Source organism: Dermochelys coriacea, chromosome 20 (genome assembly GCF_009764565.3).
Source record: "Dermochelys coriacea isolate rDerCor1 chromosome 20, rDerCor1.pri.v4, whole genome shotgun sequence".
NCBI classification, from domain to species: Eukaryota; Metazoa; Chordata; order Testudines; family Dermochelyidae; genus Dermochelys; species Dermochelys coriacea.
The window spans coordinates 14,442,299-14,469,380 of record NC_050087.2 but is presented as its reverse complement, the minus strand read 5'-3'; the positions used below and the strand labels follow the sequence as shown (position 1 = coordinate 14,469,380).

At 51.8% G+C, this 27,082-nt stretch overlaps 1 protein-coding gene and 1 long non-coding RNA gene across 25 annotated transcripts in view; one reads left to right on the top strand and one right to left on the bottom strand.

Moving 5' to 3' along the window:
* Positions 1–38: 38 nt before the first annotated feature.
* Positions 39–7,109, bottom strand: LOC122458383. Its single transcript, XR_006278408.1, has 3 exons — positions 7,066–7,109; positions 4,377–4,382; positions 39–206 (listed from the first exon to the last, which is right to left on the bottom strand). It is a non-coding gene; the product is annotated as an uncharacterized LOC122458383 (long non-coding RNA).
* Positions 3,973–27,082, top strand: part of LOC119845709 (adhesion G protein-coupled receptor E3-like) — a 37,144-nt gene continuing 14,034 nt past the window's right edge. For 6 of the 24 annotated variants that reach the window (XR_006278400.1, XM_043506830.1, XM_043506833.1 and 3 more), the window contains exons 1-7: positions 5,946–6,079; positions 17,385–17,441; positions 18,199–18,336; positions 19,046–19,201; positions 22,351–22,506; positions 23,356–23,511; positions 26,175–26,309. Coding sequence is in view for 23 of the 24 variants with exons in the window: in XM_043506830.1 (XP_043362765.1) it covers positions 6,049–6,079; positions 17,385–17,441; positions 18,199–18,336; positions 19,046–19,201; positions 22,351–22,506; positions 23,356–23,511; positions 26,175–26,309 (829 nt within the window). In the remaining variant the exon portion in view is untranslated. Of the gene's footprint in view, positions 4,175–5,945; positions 6,080–10,392; positions 10,445–17,384; positions 17,442–18,198; positions 18,337–19,045; positions 19,202–22,350; positions 22,507–23,355; positions 23,512–26,174; positions 26,310–27,082 lie in introns of those variants that run through there. The other 18 variants (XM_043506845.1, XM_043506849.1, XM_043506846.1 and 15 more) reach the window with 12 other exon arrangements.

Here is a 27,082-nt window from a genome sequence, read left to right as displayed (position 1 = left end):
CAGTCCTGAGGTGACATGTACCCAGCCAATATGGGACTAGATGAAATCCCCCATTATTTTTCTTGTTTTTTATTGTTATAGCCTCTCTAATCTCCCTGAGCATTTCACAGTCACTATCACCATCCTGGTCAGGGGGTCAGTAGTATACTCCTACTGCTATATTATTATTTGAGCATGGAATTACTATCCATAGAGATTCCATCATACTGTTTGGTTCATTTAAGATTTTTAATTCATTTGACTCAATGCTTTCTACTGCCACTCCCCACCAGTATGACCTGTTCTGTCCTTCCGATATATTTTGTACCCTGGTATTATTGTGTCCCATTGATTATCCTCATTCCACCAAGTTTCTGTGATGCCCATTATATCCATATCCTCATTTAATATGACACACTCTAGTTCTCCTATCTTATTATTTAGACTTCTAGCACTGGTAAATAAGTACTTTAAAAATTTGTCACTTTTTAGCTGTCTGCCATTACATGATCGAATTGAATGGGACTCTTTTTTCATTTGTCTGTTTCTCATCAGATCCTACCTGTATTTTATCATCTTCCATCCTCACATGTTGGCTTTCCCTCAGCCCTTAGTTTAAAAACTGCTCTATGACCTCTTTAATTTTAAGTGCCAGCAATCTGGTTCCATTTTGGTTTACGTGGAGCCCATCCTTCCTGTCCACTCCCCCTTTCCCAAAAGGTTCCCCAGTTCCGAATAAAACTAACCCTCTCCTCCCTACACCATCATCTCATCCATGCATTGAGATCCTGCAGTTCTGCCTGTCTAACTGGCCATACGCATGGAACCCTAGACTTCAATCTCTTACCCTAAATTTTGCCTCCAGGATCTCTCTCCCATCGTTTCCTAAAAGAAAAGGAGTACTTGTGGCACCTTAGAGACTAACAAATTTATTAGAGCATAAGCTTTCGTGAGCTACAGCTCACTTCATCATAATGCATCCGATGAAGTGAGCTGTAGCTCACAAAAGTTTATGCTCTAATAAATTTGTTAGTCTCTAAGGGGCCACAAGTACTCCTTTTCTTTTTGCGAATACAGACTAACGCGTCTGCTACTCTGAAACCCATCCTTTCCTATGTCACTGGTACCTATCTGTATCATGACCACCTGCTCCTCTCCAGCACTACACATATGTCTGTCTTGAGAGATCTGCAACCTTCGCAGCAGACAAGCAAGTCACCATGCAGTTCTCCCAGTCATCGTAAACCCAGCTATCTATGTTTCTAATGATTGAATCCCCCCTACTATGGCCTATCTCTTATCAATAACTGGAGTTCCCTACCCTGGACAGGTATCCTCAGGGTGAGAGGATACCATGGCATCCTCTGGAAGGATGGTCCCAACTATGGGATCATTTCCCTCTGTTCCTCTTTGATGTTCTCCTTCCCTGAGACTTTCATCCTCCTAAGTAGCACAGAGGCTGTTGGACCGGAGGTGGGACCATTCTGTCATGTCCCTGGAATCCTCCAGCAGCCTAAGGACCCCACTAAATGGATGGTTGCGTACAAACTGCTAAGATTCTTGTTAGACCTAAGTGAATGTTTTTCCAAGACCAATGTATACGTCTAATCCCATTGCTTTGTTTCCATCCCCCAGTTCCTCAGGAGCTGACTATAGCATTTATCCAGGTTTGAAACGGTTGGTAAATTTCAGGCTGAAATGTAATTTACCAGCTGAGGCCCCCATTCTCTGCTGTGCCCCTTCTGGGAATGGGGCCCTCGGGGAATCTCATTGGCAGATACTATACCTGCCTTGTTGGGGGCTGGAGCAGCCTGGGGTGGGGTGGTGGGGCTGATTTAAACCTCAAGGGCTGATAATAGTCCCTACAGCCCATCCCTGCCCTGCCTCCTATGCTGGAGCTGGAGAAGAGGCTGGCTCGGGGGCTACCTACACTGGCCCCACCCTACTGGGGCCTCCCCTCCCTCGGGGACGTGCAGTCAGTGTCCGTACACAGGGACCTGAGTGGGTCAGGGGCTTAGACCGGCAGGGCATATAGCAAATATCACGGTTCCTATTTCCTGTTCACTCTCATTGGCTGTAACAGCAACTGTGCATGGAAACCTTATGGATGGAGGCCAGGCGTCCACAAACGTCATTGTCTGATTGGAGACCGGGTGCTCAAAACCTGATTGATGGGGGAAATGGGTTCACCCAAGTCTGATTGTGGGGGTGGGACTATCTAAAATCTTCTCTGTTCAGGGCTGCTTTTCTGCCAGAGTGTCTCCTCCAGCAGAGAAGAACTTGTGTAGCTGCTGGATAAAGCATTCTCCATCAACAGCTGTTCTTCTCCCCCTCCCTCCCCTGCAACCTCCAGTGAAACATGAAAAACACTTAGGAAATGAAACGCACAAAAGAAGGGAAATAAAAAGTTCAGCCAGCTACCAGCACATGCCCACAACTTCTCCACTCCAGGCAGGCTGCACTGTTACCCTGACTACTGCACCACACACTGCAAGCTTAGCGCTGCCCCGCCAGGAACGCCAGCCTTTCGTCAGCCATGTGCACTCAGCCCTTCGCCAAATGACTCTGCCAACAGAACCAGCTATGGCACCAAACAGCCACAACCACTAGAGCTGGGGGAGAACTGAGCTGGGGAGGGGAGCAGAGTTCAGGTCGCAGGGCACAGTTTGTGGTGTACGGGGATGTGTAACTCAGCCAGGGGTAAGCAGGGAGCCTCACTAGCTCTTGGTGTCTGGGATTTGCCTCCGTCCTTGGTTTGGTAATCTGGTTCCAGCAGCCTCCGCACTGAGTCTGAGTTCAGTTTCCTCAGTGTAGATACAGGGTCATTTCTGACGAGCTTCCTCATTTTTAATAAACTCTCCATTTCTAATCCCTGGGCTAGTTTTGGGCACGACTCCACCCCAGAGCAGGTGGCAGTTCATAATATAAAGCTGGATCCTCAGTTGGTATAAATGGGTGTGTGGACTCCTTTGGACCGATGCCGATTTACACCAGTTGGGGACACTGGACTCTGTAGTTCTACACTGGTAACTTGTGTTTGTGAATCTAACCCTTAAGGGTGCTTAGGAATATATTGTTCTAAAGTTGAGAGAGGAGGAAATAAGGCAGGTGAACCATACCACACTGCACACCATAATCAGACAGGACCAAGCTAGTCACCAGGAAACATCTGAGAAAGGGGAAGTCACTGAGCAGAAACTGACTTTATATGGGCAAAACCCACATGTGTGTGCAGTGTTTTTTCTCAGCAGAAGGTTGATCTATGCGGAAGAAGCATGTTTATGACATGGATCGGACCAGAGCTGTTCCTCTAGGAGGGGGCCACAAGAAAAGGGAACCTGGTAAGACCCCCACGAGAGTGATCATAGGAGGAGAAGCTTGAGTGTATTTCTCTGCCTCTCTTCACCTTGATTTCACAGACAACAGGATGGGAGGACTGGAGAGCCCCAAGTCCTGACGAGTCACTCCCTTGAAGACCCTGACGTGTGGGACCATCAGCAAGGACCATCTCTCTGGAATCAGAGCTTGCAGCAGAGCCAGTCTCCAGGCAACCTAACAAACACAGCTGGCCTGTACCAGCTGCCTAATTGGTGGGAAGGGTCAGCAGACAGGCTTTTAAATCCAGCAGTAGCAGTTCAGTAGCTGCTCAAAGCTTTTGCACACAGCTATGATAGCTCCAACCTTGGTCCAGCCCTGCTCCTGCCTTCCCTCTCTCCAGGTAATCTGGTTCTGACACTCGGCTCCGACCCCAATTCTGATCCTGGGTTCCGACTCCTGGCTCCTGCCCCAGGCTCTGACCCTTGCCACTGGCATTTGGCTCCTGACTCTGACCTACGGCTCCAGTTCTTGGCTACCAGGTTCTGCTCTGACCACTCGACTGATGGCCCATATCCCACTCTCGGACACCGTCAAGCATGGGTAGTCATTAGCTGCCTTTTTCATCTTCTTCCTGTGTTAACCCTGTTACTATGGCATCACCTGGAACAGGACTGATGTTCTGTCTGCATCTCCAAGATGACCGCTGCAGACAAGAGCTATAATTATACCTGTGACTTGGACAATCTCATGCATAAGGAGCCACACTGTAAGCTAGATAAAGATCTGTTCTTCTGTTTGTTTTTTGTTAAGAAAAGCTACTTCTCAGAAAATGACTTAAGCATTACAACTGCATCACCTTAGAAGCCTACTTACAGGAGTAAGTGTGGGGGGAGGGATAGCTCAGTGGTTTGAGCATTGGCCTGCTAAACCCAGGGTTGTGAGTTCAATCCTTGAGGGGACCATTTAGGAATCTGGGGCAAAAATTGGAGATTGGTCCTGCTTTGAGCAGGGGGTTGGACTTGATGACCTCCTGAGATCCCTTCCAACCCTGATATTCTATGATCCTAACCCCAGGACACTGATATCTCCAACCATTATGTTAGCAACCAACCACTCAGTATGGGCACCTCTTAAGTTTTACTGAATGCAGGATTTAAAAGATTGTGACCAGCTACTTCACACCAGTTAATTTTAACGAGAGGGATGGAACACTGGCCAGAACAGGGAAATAACAGATAAATTAACAGATTAAGAATATTTAACTAAATTAGATCTATGCAACCCGGCAGGGCCTGATGAAATTCACCCTAGAGGACTTAAGAAACTAGCTGAAGCAATCTTTGAACCATTAGCGATTATCTTCCAGAATTCATGGAGGATGGGTGAGGTTCATAACAAGGGCAAACTTCAAAAAAAGGTAAAAAGGAGCTCTTAGGGAAGAATAGACCAGACAATCTAACTTCAATATCCAGAAAGATAGTGGAACAAATGATTAAACTACCAATTTATTAAAACCTAGAGGATAATAGGTGATAAGTAATAACCAACATGGATTTGTCAAGAACAAGTCATGCCAAACAAACATAATTTCCTTCTTTGATTGGGTACCCAGTCTAGTGGATGGGGGGAAGAGGTGGACGTGATGTATCCTGAATTTAGTAAGTCTTTCGACACAGTCCCACATGACATTTTCCTGCTCAAACTAAGGAAATATGGACTAGATGAAATTACCAGAAGGAGGGTGCAAAGCTAGTTGGAAGTCCTTACTCACAGGGTAGGTATGGGGACTCACTGGCTCGGCAGCAACACTGCAGAAAAGAGTGCAAGGTTTCTGGTGGACCACTAATGGAATGTGAGTCTACAGTGTGATGCTGTTGAAAAAAGGCAAATGTCATTCTGGGATGTATTAACAGGAGTGGGGTGGGTCAGAGATGGGAGGTGACTGTTCTCCTCTACTCGGCATGGGAGAACTGTGTCCAGGTTTGGGTGCGGCACTTCAAGAAGGATGAGGACAAATTGTAGAGTCCAGAGTAGAGCAACAGAAATGATCAGAGGTTTAGAAAAAATGACTTGTGAAGAAAGGTTGAAAGAATTGGGCATGTTTTGTTCAGAGAAGAGATGACTCAGGAGGAACATAACAATCTGCAAATATGCAAAAGGTTGTTATTAAGAGGAGTGTGATCAATTGGTGCCCATGTGCACCAAGGGTAAGACGAGAAGGAATTGCCTTAGTTAGCAGCAAGGGAGATTTAGGTTTAATAATAGAAAAAAAACTTTCTAACTCTAAGGATGTTCGGCACAGGAACAAGTGACCTAGGGAGGCTGTGGAATCCCTGTTATTGGGGGGTTTTAAGAACAGGTTGGACAAACACCTGCCAGGGATGTTCTAGGTGCACTTGGTCCTGCCTCAGCGCATGGGGGTGGATTGCTGACCTCCTGAGGTCCCTTGCAACTCCACATTTCTGTGTGAAGATTGTGTGAAGTGATGCTAGGTCCTCTGCACTGTGGTCAGTTTTCCCCATAGGTATTCAGCAAAGTAAATGATTATGGGAGAAGTGGTAGGGCAGAAGGAAGGAGAGCAGGGTATGCTGAGAAGATAGTGCTTTCACATGTGCAGTACTGGTGGTTAATACGATACAATGCAACAGGAAATAAGTCAACTTGGCTTCCTGTCTAATTTCTCCAAGATTAGAAGTCTGCAAAGTTCAGAATCCTCAGAACTTGACCTGCCCTAACAGTGTCTGAGCCACCATGGGAACCCGAGGTGACATGTATCCATTGGGTGAGTGGAACAAAGTCCATGGGCTGAACTCGGGTGGGGCTAGCCCAGAGGGGCCCACGGGTCTGTCTGCGGTGGGGCTGGAAGGTGAATGTTCCAGCTTGAGAAGACATAGTCGTGCTAGCTCTCATCTAGAAATAGAAGTGTTGCCATGGGAGGCAGGAGAGCCTGGCCAGCCTGAGTGCATACCTGTGGTCTTGGATGGGATCGTAGTCGGGGCAGGGAGCCTCTCCTGTTGCTTACCCAAGCGTGGCCACTCTTCAATTTTTAGCATGCCAACTAGGTCAGAGGAAGCCCGGGTATGTCTCCTCGAGCTAGAATTTACACCTAGGCATACACTACATTGGTGTAACACGTAATTTCCTCTATTCCCTCCAGTGCTCACGTTGCACCAACTGAGACTCCATCCAGACTCACTGAAATGCCCTTAGATTTACCTGGCCAGATTCCTGGGGCTGGCTGAGGTGGGCTCATCTGAGATGGGCTCACTATGAGACCAGAACGTGGAGGGCTCCCAGATGGCTTTCCACCACTTTCACAGTTACTGAATCCCAGGGGATTACTGCGGATCAGTCTGGTCCCTGGAAGCAGAGCAGCCCAAAGCCTTCCCTGATTCATCCTCAACTCTCTGTAGTCCCAAGGAACCATTCCAGCAGCTGGCAATAGCCAGAGTGTAGGAGTACATTGGCCATACCGCTTACCTCTGGGAATGCCCACTATGCCTGGGGGTTGTAACATAGAGTCATTACACAAGGGGAATTTCCAGGTAGCTGGTTGAGCCAGCTTTCTGTAGTGGCACAGAGCTGGGGTTCCGAAATATTACTACAGTAATAATAGTTCTTAATGAAAGAATTGAATTCATTGGATTTACACCAGAATCACAGTGGGGTAAATAAGCAAAATTTGATCCATAGACCCGGGCCAGGAGACACATCTCTCTCTCTCGCTCTTTCTTTGTTGCTTATTTCTGTGTATAACATTTTTAAAACAGGTTTCAGAGTAGCAGCCGTGTTAGTCTGTATTCGCAAAAAGAAAAGGAGGACTTGTGGCGCCTTAGAGACTAACAAATTTATTTGAGCATAAGCTTTCATGAGCTATAGCTCACTTCATCGGATGCATTTTAAAACACTTATTTGGTTTTTATTTCTCTCAAGTATTTCTCCTTCTCATCCTGTTCCCCTCTCTACCACCAGGAAGCACTCAAGTGTCATTCGTTAAGTTCCCAGGCTGGCAGAATGTAATGCTGTATGTGCCGCGTTTGTGCCCATCATGAGAGTCCCACACAGAATGTGTTTCTGTCATGAAGCTGACAAAGGCTTGGCAGCTCTCAAAGGGGTTATCAGCACTGTAAGGAGGGGTGGGGTCATTGGATCTGGGTCCTTAGGACTTGCTGAATTGTTTAGGTGGTGGTTAAATCTATTTCTGAAGTATTCACCAATATATGCCTGGCTAATATAATATATCATATGATCAATAGGTATAATTCAAATTACGTATATTAATATGGATAGTATGTGCTTAATGCATATAACATTCTATTGTATGTACACTTCTAGCAGTTACACGGCCTGGAATGGTGACCTGTGTCTTTCTATAGTCTTGTTCACCTTTGCTAAGTATCCCTTGATATCTTGCATTAGCCAGGAAAACTGTCAGGATCAGCACATGTGGGTGTTCTACTGTAGTAACAGGCAGGGAGTTACTCTCATTGGAATGTCCCAAAAATAAGGACAATATATATGGGACAAGCCTAGGAGGTGCATCACGCTCTTAGTACCTGGAATTCCTGAGTCCAGAACAAAGAGCCAAGGGGTACTGTATGGTACCAGAGAAACAAGGTAGAAAGATGGTAGGTTAAGACTAGCCTCAGAGGATGCATACAGTACCTCTTTCCTTGTAAACTGGTTGAATATAAAAGGGACAGCTTTAGGGGTCTGACTTTGGATGCAAGCCTTCTTAGTAAGGTGAATTCAACACTGGTGCAGGAGACAGGTTCCCGGAAATTGGAGTTGTATTAAACCTCTGTTCCTGTAATATGATATTACTAAGGCTATGTTTTAGTCACAGGTATTTTTAGTAAAAGTCATGGACAGGCCATGGGCAGCCTGTGACCTGTCCATGACTTGTATATATACCCCTAACTAAAACTTGGGCCAGGAGTCTGTGGGTGCTTTTGCAGGGGTAGCCCGGAGGCACCATGGGTGCTGGAGGGACGTGGCCCGGGGCGAACCATGGGTCGGGGGGGGTAGCCCGGGAGGGCTGTTGCAGGTACTGGGGGGAGGGAGGGAGATGGTAGCACATGGTCCAGGATCCCTGCTGGTGCTGGGCTGGGGGAGGGTTGGCAGGGCTAGCCGGAGCTGTTCCTTCAGCTCCTATGGGAAGGGAAGGCCAGGGGGCTCCACATACTGCCCTGCCATGAGCACTGGCTCCACAGCTCCCATTGGCTGGGAACCACAGCCAATGGAAGCTGCGGGGTCAGTGCCTGCAGGCAAAGGCAGTGCACAGAGTCCCCTGGCCCCTCTGCCTAGGAGCTGCTGGGATATGCTGGCTGCTTCCGTGAAGCCCCCACCACAAGGTAAGCACCGCCCTGCACACCAGCCCCCTGCCCCAGCCCTGAGCCCTCTCCCAAACCCAAACTGCTGCTGCTGCTGGGGAGTTGGGGGTGTGCGGTGGCCCAAGACTGCCCTAGCCACTGCAGAAATCATGAGTCATGGAGGTCACAGAAAGTTACGGAATCTGTGACTTCTGTGACCTCCGTGACAGTCACCTAGCCTGCTGTTACTGGCTTTTATGAATAAAACAGACCTATATTGGTTATTTGGTCTCTTGGGCATACTGCATAATGAACCAAAGTGTGGATGAGGAATTGACCATATGGTTTACCAACAGAAGGGAAAACCCAGATGTGACGCTACGCCCCATATTCTTCATAGGATATTGTTATGATAGCAATATGGCATAACAGATGTGTTCTATGCAAGATGCGTCATGCGAGGTATCATTGGAAAGGTTATGATTTACTGAATATGACTACTCTATTTGTATGCATGTATCAATTCTGAATCTGAAGTTAGGAATATTGACTACGTAACAATTATAAGAGGGTTTACACCTGGGGAACATCCACCGGACAGTAGGCAATCAACCTTAATGGACCATTTAAGACAGACAACAGAACTTTGAAGATGCTAATCTCCCAGCTTCCTCAGAAGCTCCCTGGGATGCTGCTTTGACACTGCAGGGTCATGTGATCGTGTCACCTGGTCCTGGACTATAGTATTTTTCCGCTAATAGGGGGTGGGGATCAAACTGGGAAACAACGGATTCCCACCATATGTCAATCCTATTTAAGGCAGGGAAGTGATTAAATGAAGTTTCATTCTTCACTGAATCCCTGCCCAGGATGACTGCTGGAAACAACTTAGGCCCTGCCTACACTGGCAAGTCTCTGCGCAGTAAAGCAGCTTTCTGCGCTGTAACTCCCGAGGTGCACACATGGCCAGGCCACTTAGTGCGCAGAAACTGAGCAGTTGTCGCACTGTAAAAAAACCACCCTAACGAGAGGCATAGAGCTTTCTGCGCCGGGGGTACAGTGCCGCGGTGCCCGTGTAGACACCCTGGCCGATTACAGCCCTGCAATTGGCCTCCGGGAGGTGTCCCACAGTGCCCATTCTCGCCTCTCTGGTCATCAGTTTGAAGTCTACTGCCCTGGCCTAAGGTGACCAACCATCATCCCCATCCCGTAAATTCCTTGGGAATTTTGAAAGTCCCCTTCCTGTTTGCTCAGTGATGCGTGCAGTGGTCTCAGTGCATCTTTCCGGGTGGCCATGACTGCTCCACGCACCAGACAATCCCCCACTTGGAGCAATGCCGAGCTGCTGGACCTCATCAGCATTTGAGGAGAGGAGGCTGTGCAGTCCCAGCTGCACTCCAGCCGTCGGAATTATGATACCTACGGGCAGATTACATGATGCATGACAGAAAGGGGCCATGACCAGGACCCATTGCAGTGCAGAGTCAAAGTGAAGAAGCTGTGGAATGCCTACCACAAGGCGCGGGAGGCAAACCGCTGCTCCAGTGCTGCGCCCACGAGCTGCTGGTTGTACAAAGGGCTGGACGTGATACTCGGTGGCAACCCCACCTCCACTGCAAAGACCACTGTGGGTACTTCGGTGGCTCGCACGCCAGTCGAAAATGGTCCAAGCCAGGAGGAGGAAATCTTGGACGAGGCTGTGGAGGGTGGGGGGACCCAGAGGCAGAGGATGATTCGGAGGTCAGAGATGCATGCAGCTCTTTTCTACCCCAGAGGAGGCTAGCCAATTACAGCTATCGCATGTTGGCAAAGCACAAACAGGAGAGGTTGCCCCGGTAAATGGATTTAATTTTGGGACTCGCTGAAACAAGTTGTTGGGGGAAGGACAGTTGCAGAAAGCATGCTTAGTCTGAGCAGTGGAACAGGCTGTTGATTGACTCCCTCACTTCACGGGAATCTCCCTGAGAGATCTCCAGGAAACTCTTGTGGAGATACTGGGCAATCTGCTGCCACAGGTTCTTCAGCAGAGCTGCTTTGTTTCTTGCTCTATTAATGGTAACTTTCCTGTGCCACTGTACCGTCATGTGTTTGGGGGGGACCAGAGCTGCACACAGGTGAGCCGCATAGGGGCTAGGTCAGAAGGCACAGTGTTGGGGAAGACCCTCCCTTGATTCCCTGCCCCTGTGGCTACTCACCATTTTGGATGTCTTGTGGCTCATATGTGCTTGCCTGGGGTCAGCCAGTTAGTGACAAGTGTGTGAGTACTGACTGTGTTTTAAAGCACTAAATCCGTGTTCTCTCTGTTGCAAACAATACTGTTTCTCTAAAATATTGTGTTTCATAGAATCATAGAATATCAGGGTTGGAAGGGATCTCAGGAGGTCATCAAGTCCACCCCCCTGCTCAAAGCAGGACCAATCCCCAACTAAATCATCCCAGCCAGGGCTTTGTCAAGCTCGGCCTTAAAAACCTCAAAGGAAGGAGATTCCACCACCTCCCTAGGTAACCTATTCCAGTGCTTCACCACCCTCCTAGTGAAATAATGTTTCCTAATATCCAACCTAAACCTCCCCCACTGCAACTTGAGACCATTGCTCCTTGTTCTTTCATCTGGTACCACGGAGAACAGTCTAGATCCATCCTCTTTGGAACCCCCTTTCAGGTAGTTGAAAGCAGCTATCAAATTCCCCCCTCATTCTTCTCTTCTGCAGACTAAACAATTCCAGTTCCCTCAGCCTCTCCTCATAAATCATGTGCTCCAGCCCCCTAATCATTTTTGTTACCCTCTGCTGGACTCTTTCCAATTTTTCCACATCCTCCTTGTAGTGTGGGGCCCAAAACTGGACACAGTACTCCAGATGAGGCCTCACCAATTTTGAATAGAGGGAAATGATCACGTCCCTCGATCTGCTGGCAATGCCCCTACTTATACAGCCTATAATGCCGTTAGCCTTCTTGGCAACAAGGGCATCCTGTTGATCATATCCAGCTCTCGTCCACTGTAACCCCTAGATCCTTTTCTGCAGAAATGCTGACTCAGTCCCCCTGTAGCTGTATGGGGATCTTTGTCTAGTGCAGGATGCACGTCCTTGTTGACCTCATCAGATTTCTTTGGCCCATCCTCCAAGTCTAGTCTATGGGATCTTCTGTCCTAAGTGCAGGACTCTGCACTTGTCCTTGTTGAACCTCATCAGATTTCTTTTGGCCCAATCCTCCAATTTGTCTAGGTCCCTCTATATCCTATCCCTACCCTCCAACGTAGCTACCTCTCCCCGCAGCTTAGTGTCATCTGCAAACTTGCTGAGGGTGCAATCTACGTGATCCCCCAGATCATTAATGAAGATATTGAATAAAATCGGCCCCAGGACCGACACCTGGGGCACTCTGCTTGATACCAGCTGCCAACTAGACATCAAGCCACTACCCGTTGAACCTGACAATCTAGCCAGCTTTCTATCCACCTTATAGTCCATTCATCCAGCCCATATTTCTTTAACTTGCTAGCAAGAATACTGTGGGAGACCGTATCAAAAGCTTTGCTAAAGTCAAGGAATAATACGTCCGCTGCTTTCCCCTCATCCACAGAGCCAGTTATCTCATCATAGAAGGCAATTAGGTTAGTCAGGGCATGACTTGCCTTTGGTGAATCCATATTGACTGTTCCTGATCACTTTCCTCTCCTCTAAGTGCTTCTAAATGGATTCGTTGAGGACCTGCTTCATGATTTTGCCAGGGACTGAGGTGAGGCTGACTGTGTCTGTAGTTCCCCGGATCCTCCTCTTTCCTTTTTTAAAAAGATGGGCACTACATTAGCCTTTTTCATCACCCGGGACCTCCCCCATCGCCATGATTTTTCAAAGATAATGGCCAGTGACTGCATCACATCAGCCGAACTCCCTCAGCACCCTTGGGATGCTTAGATCTGGACCCATGGACCTGTGCACATCCAGCTTTTCTAAATAGTCCTTAACCTGTTCTTTCACCACTGAGAGCTGCTCACCTTCTCCCCATACTGTGTTGCCCAGTGCAGCAGTCTGGGAGCTGACCTTGTCTGTGAAGACCGAGGCAAAAAAAGCATTGAGTACTTCGCTTTTCCATCATCTGTCACTATGTTGCCTCCCCCATTCAGTAAGGGTACCACACTTTTCCTAACCTTCTTCTTGTTGCTAACATACCTGTAGAAACCCTTCTTGTTACACTTCACATCCCTTGCTAGCTGCAACTCCAGTTGTGCCTTGGCCTTCCTGATTACACCCCTGCATGCTCTAGCAATATTTTTATAGTCCTCTCTAGTCATCTGTCCAGATTTCCACTTCTTGTAAGCTTCCTTCTGAGGTAAACTCACCGAAGATTTCATTGTTAAGCCAAGCTGTCGCCTGCCATATTTGCTATTCTTTCTGCACATCAGGATGGTTTGCTCCTGCACCCTCAATAAGGCTTCTTTAAAATACAGCCAGCTCTCCTGGACTCCTTTCCCCCTCATATTAGCCTCCCAAGGGATCCTGCCCATCAGTTCCTTAAGGGAGTCTAAGTCTGCTTTTCTGAAGTCCAGGGTCTGTATTTTGATACTGTCCTTTCTTCCTTTTGTCAGGATCCTGAACTCAACCGTCTCATGGTCACTGCTGCTGGGGTTGCCATCCTCTTCTACTTCCCCTACCAATTCTTCCCTGTTTGTAAGCAGCAGGTCAAGAGTGGCACAGCCCCCAGTTGGTTCCTCCAGCACTTGTACCAGGAAGTTGTCTCCAACACTTTCCAAAAACTTCCTGGATTGTCTTTGCATTGCTGTATTGCTCTCCCAGCAGATGTCAGGGTGATTGAAGACCCCCATTAGAACCAGGGCCTGTGATCTGGAAACTTCAGTTAGTTTTCCGAAGAAAGCCTCGTCTACTCATCCTTCTGATCCAGTGGTGTATAGCACACGCCCACCACGACGTCACCCTTGTTGCTCTCGCCTCTAAACTTAACCCAAAGACTCTCAACTGGATTTCTCCATTTCATACTGGAGCTCAGAGCAATCATACCGCTCTCTTACATACAGTGCAACTCCTCCACCTTTCCTCCCATACCTGTCCTTCCTGAACAGTTTATACCCATCCATGACAGTGCTCCAGTCATGTGAACTGCCCCACCAATTTTCTGTTATTCCAATCACATCATAGTTCCTTGATTGTGCCAGGACTTCCAATTCTTCCTGCTTATTTCCCAGGCTTCTTGCATTTGTGTACATGCACCTAAGATAACTAGCCAATTGCCCTACTTTCTCAGTAAGAATCAGGAGGCTTCCCATCCTGTACCCTCCTCCTTGTGTTTCCTCCCAGTATCCCACTTCCCCACTTACCACTGGGCTTAGGTCACCATCCCCCAGTGAATGTAGTTTAAAGCCCTCCTCATTAGGTTAGCAAGCCTGCCTGAGAAGATTCCTTCCCTCTATTCGTTAGGTGGATCCCATCTCTTCCTAGCAATCCTTCTTGCCAGAACAACATCCCATGGTCGAAGAATCCAAAGCTCTCTCTCCGACACCACCTGCATAACCACACATTCACCCTCCAACAATTCCACAGTCCCTACCTGGGCCTTTTCCTCAACAGGGAGGATGGGTGTGTCATAAATATAAAGGGAAGGGTAACCACCTTTCTGTATACAGTGCTATAAAATCCCTCCTGGCCAGAAGCAAGGTCCTTTTACCTGGAAAGGGTTAAGAAGCTCAGGTAACATGGCTGGCACCTGACCCAAAATGACCAATGAGGGGACAAGATATTTTCAAATCTGGAGTGGGGGGAAAATGCTTTTGTCTGTCTGTGTGATACCTTTGCTGGGAACAGATCAAGAATGCAAGCCCTCCAACTCCTGTAAAGTTAGTAAGTAATCTAGCTAGGAAATGCATTAGGTTTTCTTTGTTTTGGCTTGTAAAATTCGCTGTGCTGGAGGAAATGTGTATTCCTGTTTTTGTGTCTTTTTGTAACTTAAGGTTTTGTCTAGAGGGATTCTCTATGTTTTGAATCTGACTGCCTGTAAGATTATCTTCCATTCTGATCTTACAGAGTTGTTCTCTTATCTTTGTTTGTTCTTCTAATAAAGTTCTGTTTTTTAAGAATCTGATTGGGTTTTTGAGTCTTAAAAATCCAAGGCTGGTTTGTGCTCATCTTGTTTATTCTCAAGCCTCCCCAGGAAAGGGGGTGTAAGGGTTTGGGGGAATATTTTGGGGAAAAAGGAACTCCAAGTGATCCTTTCCCTGTTCTTTGTCTAAATCACTTGGTGGTGGCAGCATACTGTTCAAGAACAAGGCAAAATTTGTGCCTTGGGAAAGTTTTTAACCTAAGCTGGTAAATATAACTTTTAGGGGGGGTTTCATGTGGGTCCCCACATCTGTACCCTAGAGTTCAGAGTGGGGAGGAACCCTGACAGGATGAGAACACAACTTGGCCTCAAATTCCTTTATTCTTCTTCCCAGGGCCTTGGAGTCTGCAGTGATCTGCTCAAGGTCATTCGTTGCAGTATCATTGCTGCCCACATAGAGAAGTAGGAGGGGGTAGCGGTCCGAGATCTCGATCAGTCTCGGCAGAAACTCCATCGCATCCTGAATTTTAGCTAAAGGCAAGCAGCAATCTTCTCGAATCTCCCCGTCTGGTTGGCAGATGGATGACTCCGTCCCCATTAGGAGGGAGTCCCCGACCATCACCACCCGTCTCCTCCTCTTGGGCGTGGTGGTCTTAGAACCCCCATCCCTAGGACAATGCATCTCATGCCTTCTGGCCGATGGGGGTCTCCTTCTGATCCCTTCTCTCAGAGGGCTCTTCCAAATCCTCCTCCACAGTAGTACCTGTGCAGAGAGCCTGAAAAGGGTTTTGCACCTCTATCTGCATTGGGGGTACATAGGTTCTCTTCTTTCTTCTTCTGGAGGTCACATGCTGCCAATATTCTTCCCCGTTCTGCACTGCACTCTCTCATGCTTCCAGCACCAAACACTGACTTCTATCCAGAAAATCTTCATGTTCTCTGATGCAACACAGGATTGATAATTGGTTCTCTAGTTCTTTAAGCTTCTCTTCCAATATGCAGACCAGCTTGCACTTCGTACAGACAAAGTCACTTCTGTCCTCTGGGAGAAAGACAAACATGGCACATTCTGAGCAGGTCACAACAGCTGATCACTCACTATCCATGTCTTCCTTATAAGAGGCTCCTCAGATGTTGTATATACTGCTCATAGGAGCCTGAAAGACAAAAATATTCTGTGCAAACTCCCTCTGTTTGCCTGTCCTCGGTTCGCTGCTCACTTAGGTCGCTGCTGGCTGCCTTTTTATAAGGCTGCTGGCTCGAACCAGGTGGCCTGGCTCAAAGCCTTCCCTCCAATCAACCACTCAAGGCCCTCCTGGAACAAAGCACTCCCAATTCACACTTTTCAATCAAACACGCACATGGTCAAACAAATGGTCACAGCAGACAGACACTCGAATATTCACCCTACCAGCTCACAACACAGCCCCTCAATGCAGTACTCGCCTTAGCCCTCTTAGAGCTCTGTTTGCCTGTCCTCTGTTCTGTGGTTCTTCACACCAGTGTGTGGTTAATGACTCAGGGCAACAGGCTATAAATAAACACCAGCATGAGGGGGTGGATCTGGGCCGATACCTGAATGAAAAGCAGATCAAAAACAGCCTGTGTTGTCTTTTTGCCCCATACCCTCTTGGTGCTTCCCCTTTCCAAGTGAGTTTGTCCATTGCAATGGATGCACTAGTGACCTTGGTAAGTCATTACCCCTCACCATGCCTCAGTTCCCCCATCTGTAAAGTGGAGAGAATGCTCCTCCCTTTACCTATTGCCATGAGCCTTTTGGGTCACAGACTGGCTCACTGTGTGTCTGTGCAGCACCGAGTGTGATGGGCCCTGATCTCGGTCGGCTCTGTGCAGCACCTGGCACAATAGGGCCCTGATTTAGGTGGGCTCTGGGCGCTTCCTGGCACAATGGGCAGGGCGAGATTTCCGATTAGGCACAGGAGGTATGGGCCTAGGGGTGCCGGCATTCTATGGGGTGCCTAAAAATTAAAATTTTTTCGCTCCCAGGTCCCAGCAGGGGGCAGGGCTGGCTGAGGGGGAGACAGCCCCACGCAGCCCTGCTGCTGAGAGCGATCCTCGCTCCACCTGGCAGGTAGCATCACCTCCCAGGGGGGCCAGTGAGTGTCGGTCGGGGGGCAGGGCTTGGGAGAGTGGGTCTCTGGGGGAGTTCATGGGGCAGCTCTGGGCAGGGGGGTGGGGGGCGCTGTGAAGTGGGCGGAGGGGGCACTGGGCAGCAGGGCACCTAAAATTAAAAGTGGTGGGGTTCCCCTGCCACCTGTGGCAGTTAAGAGTTTCCCGGCAGCAGGGGACCCTGCCGCTCCTGGCTGCCTCCAGGCAGCGGGGTCCCTGGAGCTCCAAGCCGGGGGGCGGGGGAACGACTGCTGAGAACCTACACCTAGGGGTGCCCAGAGTATAAATCCGGCCCTGACAATGGGGGCTCCTGGTCTTTATTGCTAATACACACAATAAAAGACGTAGTTGCCCTGGCCCAAAGTCCAGTTCCCAACTGTAACCAGTTAAATATATTAACAGGGATCCCAGCTGGGGCTGATTTCCCAGAGCACCAGGTGTCTACATTTTTAATTCCACCATCGTCAGGGCACTGACTGGCCCTTGGCCCAGGATTGGCAGGACTGGGGCGGCTGGCGGGGGGGGAATGCAGCTGAGTGGTGGTTATCGTCTGCCCATGGTGCCTTACCCTGTCTCTTTGCCTTCCAGGACTCTGCATTGCCCTGTACCTGTCGGGCACAGTGGCCCAGAATAATGGCACACAAGGTAAGGCCGATTCCTCCTGACTAACTTTCCCGAGCGCTCCCGGCTGCCCGGGGTCTCCGGCCTCCGCCCCCTCCGGTCCCTTTCCCTTGTGGGAGGAGAACAGAGTCAGGGGTCTGGTGAGCTGGGAGCAGCCCCTTGGCATGAGCGTCTTGGGGAGGGTTTGTAGAGCATGGTGGGTGCATGCAGGGGAGAGGAGAAGGTGCCCTGTGTAGCCCTCACCTTCCCAGCCCTGTGGCCAGCAGAGAATAAACACCGCGGCCCAGGGCTCTACACTGGGGGCTGGAGTGAGGGGCAGATCCCCACTGTAGCCAAGGCCGATCCAGTTCGGAGGAATGTTTGGTTTTACTCAGGAAAAAATTGCATGGAGGGGGAAGATGAAATCATTTTCAAAACGAAAAATTCCCGTTTTCCAGTTCGAAGCGAGGTTTGGGTTTGAAATTGATGCTAATCAGAGTAACGACGACAGCAACAAAAGGAGACAAATTGGGTGAGATTGAAAACGTTTCATTTGAACCGACGCCCGGCTCCGGCAGCTCTGCCTGTCTGCGCCAGGGGCACCCCCGGGGAGCCAAGGCCCCCTGTGCAGCTGAGGGCAGCTTGTTGCCAGGCGGTGGATGGCGTCAGAGCTGTTTGCCAGGTGCCCAGGGACGAAAATCAGCGAATGGGGCGTGTGAAAGGAGTTGATCCCACTGTGGGGGGACTGGGGGGGAGCCGCTCTGCACTGGCTGACCCTGCCCAGCTGTTCCCGCCCCTGCAGGTACCACTGAGGACTGCATCAAATATATGCTCTGCCCATCAAACGCCAAGTGTGTGAACAACACCCACTGCACCTGCCTGCATGGGTACCGGTCAGGAAAGGATCGCTTCTTCACCGACCCAATGGAGACCTGTGACGGTAATGGGGCTCCCACGTTGTCCTGCGGGGGGTGGGACAGAGCAGGGCATTAAGAGCAACCAACTCCACGGCCTCTGGGGGGTCCTCAGCCGGGGAATGAGCAGGGGTGGCAGCACAGGTGAGGGCCGCCCTCCTGGGGATCGAACCGGGGGCCTCCAGAGTGAGCAGCAATCTTGGGCTCTGTGAATTGGGCACAGGGTGGGGGGCCCATCACACTGACCCGTCTGAATCCCAGCCTGGGTCCTAATCAGTCCCTGGGTGTCCAGGGTCAGAGGGGCCCCATGGATCCCTGCCCAGAGGAGCAGGACGGGGCAGTCCTGGCTATACTTCCCCCCGCCTCGGCCCCGCCACGCAGGGATCCGAGGAGGGAGGGGGCAGAGGAGAGGCAGCTTGTCATCCCCCCACAACACACAGGGAGCCTGGAGCCCCAGGGGGACATCTCCTCACCCTCTCCTCACATGGGGGATCTGGGTGTTTGTGGGGCCGAACCCCCCCCCCCCGTATCTGGAACTGGAGGCGTGGGGGGGGGGTTATTTCTGACATTCCAGCTGCAGAAATGGGTAACTGAGAATCAGGGCCTTAATCACTAACCGCTCAGGGCCCCGGAAGCCTGGGTCCCGTCACTCTGCTCAATCCGGAGGGCTGGAGGGGGGATACGGGGAACATCTCCCTGCCAGGACTGTATAGAGGGTCCCCTCTTGCATTACAGATATTAATGAGTGTCTGGGGCCGAGCCTGGCAGACTGTGGACCCAACACAAACTGCAACAACACGGCTGGGACTTACTTCTGCACCTGCATCAATGGCTACGAGCCCAGCTCTGGGAAAGGCCAATTCATGAATGCGAGTGAGAACACCTGCCAGGGTGAGCTCTCCCCTGGCCCCCACCTGCTGAGACCCCCCCACACACACACACAAATGCTCGTTCCAGGCCTGGTGCTGCACCGGGGCTGCTGCTGCCGGCTTTGGCAGTGGCCCGAGGCCGTCAGCGAGGCTGTGAAGAGACGTGGCCCTCACCTGCTCCCGCAGAGCATGGCGCCGGGCTCACCCCTGTGCCCAGCACTTGGACAGGGAATAAACCCTCAGGGTTAGAAACAGACGCACAGAGCAAACTCCTCGTGCTGCAGAGATGCGCTGGGGAGAGGGGAGGGGACCCTCCTGGCCCCGGCACGCAGCATCTGAGCTGCTAGTGTCCCGCTGAGCCTGGGAGGTGGCCCTAGGAACAGCTCTGGGAACTCGGCTAAAGCGTTCCTGACTTGCCCCCCCTCCCGATCCCCTATTACTTGAGCTTCCACTGGGGGCAGGCAGCCATGCTCTCCTCTGGCCTCTAGGGGGTGCAGCTGCTAGTTCGAGGGACCCCAAGTTCCCTGTGTGGGCAGCGCTGGGAGGGGGCACCCTGAGGCACCCCAAGTTCCAGCAGTCTGGTGCGGGGACATGGGGTTGGCAGTCGTCGGCTCCGTGTGCTGTCCTGGTTCTGGGCGGGTCCCCGGCCCGGCAGACCTCCATCAAAGTGCCCAGACAGCCCACAGAGTCGGATCAGTGGCGAAGGCGCTCGGCCGGGTTTATCGCCAAAAAAGCCCGGTGCTTGCACCCATAGATGCCACAGAGACACTGCCACATGTCTGCCTCTGACAATGGACCTCGACAGTTACAGACTGAGACAAACCATCTGGGATAAACAACTGACATACCAGCTTGCGTGTTTCACAACATGCTTGTTACCGCCCCCCCCCACTTGTGCCTTTCTCCTGCTGCTTCAGACAAAACATCCCTTATTCACCACCTGGCTTTGTACTTTACTCCCGATGCTTCAGACAAAACACTCCCCATCCGTCAAGCCATCTTATCATGCACTAGGCAGGGGAATCTTGTGCTGGAAAGTGGTTACATAGTCACTGTGTTTTGGCAATGCCAGCAATACCGGTGCCGAGTTCGTGCACCGGATGGTGAACTTGCAGGCAAGCCTCTGCTTTGTGACAGAGTGTGACTGCTGGTGCTTTGGGGGAGCACGCTGAGATTGCTCAATCAGGGCAAACTGCAGAGTGGGGCCGACAATCCCCCAAACTGCTGGTTATTTCGAATACTTAGATTCACCAAGCCAGCAACAAAACAGGTGCTCCGATACTGGGCTGCTTACCCCGAAGCCAGAAACACAGATCCCAGCTACATTTCTAGTGTGGCTTTAAAGGCAGAATTTGGGTCATTTAGCCTGCAAGTTGCTTAACTCTTTCTGGCTCAGTGTCCCACAGGGCCACACTTTTGCTCTGAGAATCACTTTTGCTGACTTTGGTTCGGGCCTTGTACCAGGCCCCTGCTCCAGGCTCTCTCTACTCCAGCTCCATGTCGCTCCCTCAGGGCAGCGCTGTGAGGGGGCCATGCGCTGAGACTGGCATTGCCAGCCCAGCTCCAGGCTTCCCTGAGGCACCCCGAGTTCCAGCGACCTGGCTCAGGGACACACGGGCTGGCCAGCTCTGCACTCAGGGACACCCCGGTTGGCCAGCTCTGCGGCGCTCCCCTAGGGCAGGGAGTTTGCCCAGGGCACAGACCGAGAGGTCTTTCTGCACTCGCAGTCCAGTGGATTTGGAGACCCCTTTGCACTGGTGAAGCTGGCGCATGCACCAATGCAAGTCCCGTGGCAGGGGATACCCACATGCTGGAGTCTCCACCGGGGGACGCTGGAACTTCCAGCTGCTAAATCGCTTTGTGCTGGTCCCTGTCTGTGCTCCCTGAGCCCCTGAGTCAGCAAAGCACATGCTTAGCTCCATCCCAGCACAGCTACGCACTTAATTCGGCTCCAGTGGGTCTTAAGTGCATGGTTGAGCCCGTGATGACAATCCCAGGCATTAAAAATAAAATCAGATTAGCTTAGAAAATCACAAGCTTTAGAAAGACCAATGACTAAGGGGCAGTCTGTGGATTAAATTGAATTGAAAAAGGGGCAAATTCAAAGCAGATACAAGGAAATACTCCTCCTCCACCCAGGGCAGCATTAGCCTCTGGAACTCACTGCTACTGCGGCATGGAGGCTGTGAATGTCGGGTTTTAAAGAGGGACTGGCTGTTTCTATGGGGAACGACAATGCCTGGAGCTATGCTAGTTAATGGACAATAATTCTGGGAGGGAGGGAAAAGCTCCCACTTCAGGGCTTAAGACAACCTCCGACTATTAGAGACCAGGAGGAGATCTTCACGGGGGCAGATTATCCCCCAGCTGCTGCTGCAGGACTCTTACATCTTCCTCTATAGCACCAGTTGCAGACGGGATACCAGGGTAGATGGGCCTTGGGGTTGACCGAGGCTGGCAATGCCTGTGTGTTCCTCTGTGGTTGGAACCTGAATGGGATTTCTGCCAAGTCCCAGTGTTCCCACCCCTTGGGCAACTCAGCTTCAAATATGGACTCCTAAATCTCCCCAAATCTTGGCCCCACTGGGGCTTGGCCCATAGAGACAACAGTGGCTGTTCTGGGGTCTGAAGGTCCCCTTCCCTCTGTTATGTTCACGGCACACACACACACGCACAGTTAGAAACAAACCATCGCATCCTCTCTCTGGCAGCCTGCAGCTTAACACTGGATTATTCTTAGAATCCAGAACCCTAGCACACGAGGACCCCAAACAGAGAGAGACAAAGCAGGCTGCTCCTGAAGGCAAACAGGCACAACTAACCCCACTATGCTCTAGGCTGGCTCTTTGACAGACACATTGCTGAAAACCCCAGATCACCTGCTTGTCACCCGAGCCCCCGAGCATGCAAGAAGCACCGGGAAAGCACCTTGCAGATGTAAAGTGAGAGCTTGTGATGCTAATACATTTTTCAGTACACCATATTCTCGAGTGGCCGTTCCGCTGCCGAAGCAGCCTACTGTGGCCGGAGCGTAGCTGAGAATCAGGTCTGTGATTGTTAAGCTCTCAGGGGCCCGGTCGCCTGGGTCCCATCACCCAGCTCAGTACAGGTGGATGCTACAGGAGCGTCTCCCTGCCAGGACTGTATAGAGCATCCCCTCTTGTGTTGCAGATATTGATGAGTGTCGAGGCTCGAGCCCGGCAGACTGTGGACCCCACGCAAACTGCACCAACTTGCCTGGGAGTTACTCCTGCAGCTGCATCCATGGCTACGAGACCAGGTCTGGGAAAGACAAGTTCACGCACGCGAGGGAGAACACCTGCCAAGGTGAGCTCTCCCCTGGCCCCCACCTGCTGAGACCCCCCCCCACACACACACACCCACACACACACAAATGCTCGTTCCAGGCCTGGCGCCGCACCGGGGCGGATGCCGGCTTTGGCAGTGGCCCGAGGCTGTGATGACACGTGACCATCGCCTGCTCCTGCAGAGCATGGGGCTGGGCTCACCCCTGTGCCCGGTGCTTGGATGGGGAATAAACAGACCCACAGAGCAAAGTCCTTGTGCTGCGGTGATGTGCTGGGGAGAGGGGAGGGGACCCTCGCTGGCCCCAGCACGCAGCATCTGGGCTGCTAGTGTCCCCCTGAGCTGGGAAGGGGCCTCGTGTATGGGCCATGGAAATAGCACAGTGCGCTCTGCCTCCTATGGGCCCTGGTGAGGAGAGAATAGCCACAGCACAGTGCGCCCCAGCCATGCCCCTGATCCTCCCCCATGGGTCCTGGGGGGCAGGCAATAGCCACAGCACAGTGCGCCCCAGCCATGCCCCTGATCCTCCCCCATGGGTCCTGGGGGGCAGGGAATAGCTGCAGTGCTGGGCACCCCGGCCTCAGCCCCTACATCAGGGGCTAGGAGCAGGGTGGGTGCAGGACCCCGACAGCAGCTCCACACCAGCTGGGGTGGTCCCTTTTGCAGGGTGGGGGCTTCTCAAGTGGCCGTTCCGCTGCCAGAGCAGCCAAGCGCCGACGGAGCATAGCTGAGAATCAGGCTTGTGATTGTTAAGCTCCCAGAGGCCCGGTCGCCTGGGTCCCGTCACCCAGCTCAGTTTGGTGGCTGGTGGGTGATACGGGGAACGTCTCCCTGCCAGGACTGTACAGAGCGTCCCCTCTTGTGCCGCAGATATTGACGAGTGTCTGGGGCTCACTGGAGTAAACTGCGGACCCCACGCAAACTGCACCAACGTGCCTGGGAGTTACTCCTGCACCTGCATCCATGGCTACGAGCCCAGCTCTGGGAAAGCCAAGTTCATGCACGCGACTGGGGACACCTGCCAGGGTGAGCTCTTCCCTGGCCCCCACCGCACCCTGCTCAGTCCCCCTGCCCCCCTCCCCCCCACACCCCTGCGCTTGTTCCAGGCAGCTGCTGGCTGCAGCAAAGGCACCCGATCCACTCACCGGGGCTGTGATCAGCCGTGACCCTCAACTGCTGGGGGCCAGGATCTCCCCTGCCTCGGTGTTTGGATTGGGAATAAACCCCTAGGTTTGCATGGAGGCGCCGGGGAGGCTGGTGGGGACCCTCGCGGTCCCCAGCACAGAGAATCCAGGCTGCTGGAGCCCCCTGAGACTGGGAAGGGGTCTCGCGTATGGTGCACATACAGCCCAGTGCTCTCTGCCCCTATGGGCCCTGGGGAGCAGGGACTAGCCCCAGCACAGGGCACCCCGGCCACGCCCCCAATCTGCCCCCTCCCTCAGGGCTGGAAGCAAAGCCTTTTCCAGCTCCACACTGACAGGGAGCCCCCTGGATGGGAGAGTGTTTCCTATTATGCCCCCTTAGGCAGCCAGGGCGTCCTGACCAGAGAAGGGGCCGGGGGGTTCCAAGCCCTCGTTTGCGACATTCAACCGGTAGTTAGAGCTTGTATCCGGTCCCAGCCGGCCGTTCCCTTGGAAACTGCCCTTTACACCCCCCGTTTGTGGGGCGCAGAGCACTGGGCCCGTAGAACTGGGAGAACTCGGGAGCCTGTTCGTTCAAACGCTTCCCCTGGCAGAGACCTCGTCCAGCCGTTCCTGTGCCCAGCCCCAGCCCGCGGGGGATAACGCCAGCCAGTGTCCTGGGGCGGGTCGAGGCACAAGAAGAAATCAGCGCTGCAGTTATCTCAGCCAGCGTCCTGGGGATTGTCCGGGGATAGCTGGTATCGGGAGCCATGTGGAGAATCCCTAGGGCTTGCCCCCAGGGGGAAATCAATCGCGATCGCTGTTCTCTTTGGAAGTGCACCGATTATACCAGACCAGAGTGTCCGGATGGGGAGCTATTCCACAGGACCTGTTACCGTCAGTCTCCCCGTGTACTGAAGCCCCTAGAGACACCCAATCTCAGAGCTCCCTGCAACTCGGAGCAAGATTGGAAGCCTCGGGACACCCGTGTGCCTGAGGGCGGGGAGAGCTCTGGCCACCCCACCAAGCACCCAGCGCATGGCGCCCTTCTTCAGCAGACAGAGCGTTGGAGCAGGGGGAAAGGGCTTTGGAGCAGGGGCTGTGGCTGTGGCTAGATGTGTGTACAGCACCTGGCACCACGGTGCCCCGGCTGCGGCGCTACCCGCTATAAACATCCCAATCGAACCAGGACGGGAGGGATAAGGATGCTGGAAGGTCTGTTCCCATCCCGCGTGGACTCTTGGAAGCCTTCAGGGGCGGAACCCGATCGTACGTCGTTTCTGGAATGAAGCAGGGCTCTGGAACCGCGGAGCCGCCTTGGTGATTTCAGGAGAACCCGCGAGGGTTGCAGGGTCGAGGGGCAGAGGAGACAGCATGTGGCAGGATGCAACCGGTCAGTTCTTACAGGGGTCAGTCTGCCCCGGGACCAGCTCAGCCTCCAAAGAGGCAAAACGGTGGCGCCGGCCAGGCTGAGACACAAGTAACGCTTGCACTTGCACAGTACAGACGGGATCAGAGCTGAGGCCCGTCTAGCCTGGTATCCCGTCTAGCCTGGCTCCAAGGGGCCAAAGCCAGATGCTGCCGAGGACGGTGGAAGAGCCCTGCAGTGGCAGCCGGGGGACAATCTGCCCTCATTACCTGGTCTCCAATACTCAGGTGGGCTGAAGCCCACAGCAGGAGGGTTTCTCTCTCTTCCCAAACGTTTGTGCCCTTTAACTATGTTCACTCTGCTGTTCTCATCATCCGTATGACTGTCCAGTCGCTCCTTGAATCGTGCTAAAGTCTTGGCCTCAGTGATTCCTCTAGCGAGGAGTTCCACAGGCTAATCGCACATTGCACAAAACAGCCTTTCCTTGGCTCAGTTTTGAATTTCCCTTCTTCTAACTGCCCTGACTGGCCCCTGCTCTCATGTTATGAGGTGGGGAGAACAGAAGCTCCCCATTTCCCTTCTCTATCCCCATCAGTCATGTATAGACTCTTAACACGTCCCCTCTTACGTTCACTCTAAACTGACAGTCCGTCTTTTCAGTCTTTCTCTGTAGAGGGCTTTTCCAGGCCCCTGATCATTCTCATTGCCTGTCCCTGAACCCCCTCTGGTTCTGCACTGTCCTATGTGCAAGGGAGTGCCCAGGGCAGCTCATGGGTTGCAGAGGGGGTCACCCCATTGACTGATATCAAGGCATTAGACTAGCCCTCATGTTATTCTCTATTCCCTTCCTCCAAAGCAGCTCCCCATTTGTCCCTTCCAGGGGCAGACGGCTTATTCAGGCATTGCCATCTGCACTGATATTGCGACACTGGGCATCGCCAGATCTGCTTGACAGTTTTAGCAAGCAGCAGGCTCATGTCCTGGCAGTGCTGCTTTTCCCTTCCCAGCTGGAGCAGCTCATTCCAGACAATAGCCAACTTGCTCCCATTTGCTGACCAAGTAACTGAACTCCTGCCAGCCCCATCTCCCCAGAGCACGGTACATTTCGGACACCTGGATTATCCCCCAGCAGCGTCACCCCAGTGCCCAAGGTATAGCTCCTATATCAGCCTGACTTAGCGCTTTCTCTCTCCTTGCAGACATTGACGAGTGCCAGCAAAACGCCACAGTCTGTGAGCCCCATGGGAACTGCATCAACATGCCAGGGAGTTACAGGTGTAAATGCAGTTGGGGATTTGGGAAAAGTCAAAAGGATGCGTCTAAGATCTGCACAGGTAGAACGGGAGCTGCGAACAGTCGCGGCAAAGGCATGATGTTTCTGGCTTTTCTGCGGTGTTGCTAATGCGTGGCATTGCCCTAAAGCTCCACCTCCTGGAGTTACGTGATTCCGGTTTTAGCTAAAATCAAAATTCGGGCTTGGCCCACGTGAAAACCTGCCAAACATTACGCTGGGGTAACTGACAGCTCCCAAATCAGAGTCAAACAAAACAAAGCCAAAATGGATTTAAAAAAAAAATCTCGTGATTTTTAAACCAATCTCGTGACTTTTCTACAGCCTAGCTCAGGGTTTGGGGCTTTTCTTGATGGCTTGGCATTGGCGATCCTGTTAATGCACGGCCACTGAGCTTACCCAGGACCTCTGAAACTAACCCACACGCAAGGAAGGTGAAACTAACCAGTTTGCCCTGAGGTCTCGCTCTTTCTCTGCACCACACCCGGGCAAAGTGTCTATTCTGACTCCCAGCCTGTCACAAATTGGAAACTGAGCCCAGGGACTGAAGGTCGCCATGTCTCTTGCCATGCTGCTTAATTCCGCCAAGGCTCAAGCGTAGGTCATTGGGGACGTCATTGAAAGCTGCAACAACCCCCCAAACCTGCAGCTGCAATCAGAGCCCAAGATGCTCTTTCATAGCAGAGCTTTGAGGAGGGGAAGGTCAGGTCTTTGCAAAGCAAACTGGGCTGAGACGGAGCCGAGGACTCTATGTTGGACAATCTTTAATAGAGCTTGGGTTCAGAAAGCCCATTAATTTCTGGAACCCCATTAACC